Here is a 3,477-nt window from a genome sequence, read left to right on the forward strand (position 1 = left end):
GATGAATTAGAGGGGACATGAGAAATGTCTATAAAATTTTGACTGGTAGTGAGTAGATAGGAAATGTGTTGTCCCCGTATCCTACCTCAAGATCAAGAGGACATTCAATTAAATTGAAAAGTGAAAAATTCAAAATAGATAAAAAAGAGTGCTTACTTATGGTACAGTTTGGTTCATTTACAATTTTTACTTCATTTGATTCTATGCTCTCTTTCATTGGGTTCATGTCCCCAACCCTTGAGTCCAACTTCAAGGCCCTGATGTCAGGCGATGTCTTTCTGCACTGGGCCCTCTTCCCATGGTCCCACCTTGCTCTCCACGGCTCCTCATCATGCTCAGATGCCGTGTTACCAATGGCATGGCTGGTGTCCACTATAGTGGTTCTTGCCCAATAGCTTCCTGCTGTAGCTCATCCCTGCCTCCCCATCAGCACAGCTGGTTTGTGCTGACCCAGCTCCCGGCTCTGCTGTGCTCCAGCTCCCAGCTGTGCCTCAGCACTGCTTCTCTGCCTCCGGCCGTGCTCTGCTCACTGCTGCTCATCGGTCTCTGGCCCAGCTCTGCCTTCTGGGCTGCTTCTTTGGCCCCTCTGGTTCTGGCTGGCGTGGCCAGATTTCCACTGCATTAATAAACCAAAGTCACTTAAAACTAACCTAAAAGTAGCTCAGCATATTTCTTGAAACAAAGTTTTGTTTTGTTTCATTCACACATTGGTCTTTACATCAAGTAAAAAATGAAAGCTTTCTTTAGCTACCTAGTACAGATTTGATTTTTTTTTAAAGCTACATGCCCCAGTAGGAGTTCTTCCACATTAGCAACAAACCTTTGAGATGACAACCAAATTCAAAATTAAAATGCCAGTACTGATACTTGTGTTAGGGTTGGCAGGTGTTTCAAACAAAAACTGGCACATGATGGTGTTAAAAATAGCCCAAAAGTAGCACAAAACATATGTAGTGAAAAAACAACAATGACATTATTATATTATTTATTTCTAATTGCATTCAATGATGTAAGTCAATTTCTACATTTTCTGTTGAATTCATTTGTTACTGTTAGTGATTATTTGGTTTATCCTCCAGGTTTCCTGAAGGATTGGATGTAAAAATTTCAGGTAAAGTTTGCTCACCGGATCACTGTACATAAGATAAAGAAGTTCATCATTGTAAAGTTTCTTTCTTTTCTCTTTGGCTATCTGAAAGTGTAGCTCCTGTTCGTCAAACTGATCAAGAATGCTGTTCTCACAAGGACTAATCTTCCATCAGAAAGCTGCAGAATCTTCTGTTAGTCTAGGAGGTACAGAAATGCTGAGTGACAGGGTGAGTGAGGTTGGGGGTTGACGGGTGAAATGAAAGAGATCGGGTGATGGTCAGAGAGAGGGAACTCAGCAAGGGTTCAGCATATAGACTTGTTTGTCATCCTGAGCTCAAATTTGGGGTTTGATGCTTTGATACTTTTATATCTTACACTAATATGTGTGAACAAAGGACAAAGACACTGTGTGTGTTGCATCTGCCTGGCCAGATGGGTTTGTTAGTATAATGGGAAGAGATAAGGGATAGAACTAAAAATGTTACAGGGTATGGTGGGAGTGTAATATATGAGTATACATTGAAAGGCTGCCTGGCTCCTTTCTCAAGCCAAGGTCAAGCAACCTGTTAGGAGGGGCAAGAGAGGATGGGGGGAGACATAATAAATACTAAAAGCCAAAGAAAAGATTGGCCTTGGCCAATGTGGTAAGTAACTCACTACTTACCCCTCCCATGGGGTACAAAAGGATTGGGATGAAGACCCCAGACTCATGAACCTCCAAAATGGAACATGACCATAAGTTGTAAGGGGTGGGACTTGGGGTATGCATGGCAGGTATATTTGGGCCTACTAAGAAGGAGGAGGTGGAAAAAAATGGGAATGGGAAATGGGGACACAGGCAACATTCTGTGGCATTAGCGCTCAGAATGAAACATACGCAACCAGCATGTAGAGCTATGGATATGCTTGCTTGGAACTAACCTCCACAAACATTGCATTGTCTACACTTTGGACTTCTGGTCTTCTGCTTCTTGTCCATGTGACAAGAACCAGGGAAGGGGTGAAGGAAAAGCCCTCTACAAAAAAGACCAGTGCTTGGTGATGGAGAGATAAGCCATTAGGTGTGAGGAACTTCTCAGACTGGGAACTTCCACAATGATCAGATCAGACAAACTGGGACAGAGCACCCTTGATAAACAAGGAGATATCCTTTCCACCTCTTGCTACACAGGTTTAAAATCAGTGGTCCCCGGCAATTACCTTCTGCAGGTGTATTTGCCCACTTTCTCACGAAGCTCTTTGGTTTTGACCCCATAAATGATAGGGTTGACCATGGGGGGGACAACGAGATAGATGTTGGCCAAGATGATGTGAATGTGTGGAGCGATGCCCTGACCGAACCGGTATGTCAGAGTGGAAAAGAAGAAGGGAGGATAAGAAATCAGCATCACACAAAGGTGGGCTGTGCAGGTATTGAGGGCTTTCTGGTGGGCATTCTTGGAGGAGATTCTGAGGATAGCCCTGATGATCAGAGCATATGACAAGGCAATGAGAGTCAGGTCTAACCCGATGATTACAAATGCTGCCACCAAGCCATACATCCTGCTGACTGTGATGTCCCCACATGCCATCTTCACCACAGCCATGTGGTCGCAGTACATATGGGGGATAATGCGGTTGGCACAGAATGGATGCCTGCTCAGGAGTAGGGGCAGGGGCAGAACAAAGAGGACAGGTCTTATCAAACCCACTAGCCCTAGCTTAAGTATTCGTGCATTGGTGAGGATGGTGGTGTATCTCAGAGGGTTACATATGGCAACATAGCGATCAAAGGCCATTGTGACGAGGATGGCTGAGTGCATCATAGTACCAGCATAAAGGAAGAACATCTGGGTGAGGCAGCCACCCACAGTAATGCCTTTCAAATTAAACCAAAATATACACAGTGCCTTTGGCATGATGGAGGTAGTTGTGCTGATTTCTGTGAATGCCAGAATGCAAAGCAGCAGGTACATTGGCTTATGTAGGGTCTGCTCTCTGCCTACAACAAACAGAATAGTGAAATTTCCCAACAGGCCGATAATGTAGAACGTAGAGAAAGGGATGGAAATCCAGACATGGGACGCTTCCAGGCCAGGGATACCCGTTAGGATGAATGTTGAAGCCTCAGAGGAGGTGAGGTTGAAAACTGCCATGATGTAGTCAATGTGTTGATTGGGCTCAGAAATGCGCAAGGTGCCTGTGAAGGGAGAGAAGCACAGTGAGAGGTGGGGGGGTTACACACTTTATAACAAATGATATATATTTTATAGGTTTCCCTGTGGTAGCCGTGTTAGTCTGTATCAGCAAAAACAATGAGGAGTCCTTGTGGCACCTTAGAGACAAAAAAATATTTGGGCATAAGTTTTCGTGGGCTAAAACCCACTTCATCAGATGCGTGGAGTGGAA

The 3,477-nt window shown here is 44.4% G+C and overlaps 1 protein-coding gene across 1 annotated transcript; it reads right to left on the bottom strand.

The window, feature by feature from the left end:
• Positions 1-2,285: 2,285 nt before the first annotated feature.
• LOC101931944 (olfactory receptor 52P1-like) lies at positions 2,286-3,224 on the bottom strand. Its single transcript, XM_024113131.3, has one exon. It carries the CDS (start codon positions 3,222-3,224, stop codon positions 2,286-2,288), a length of 939 nt encoding a protein of 312 aa, XP_023968899.3.
• Between the last annotated feature and the right edge of the window lie 253 nt (positions 3,225-3,477).

This window comes from Chrysemys picta, chromosome 1, assembly GCF_011386835.1.
Source record: "Chrysemys picta bellii isolate R12L10 chromosome 1, ASM1138683v2, whole genome shotgun sequence".
In the NCBI taxonomy this organism is placed as follows: domain Eukaryota; kingdom Metazoa; phylum Chordata; order Testudines; family Emydidae; genus Chrysemys; species Chrysemys picta.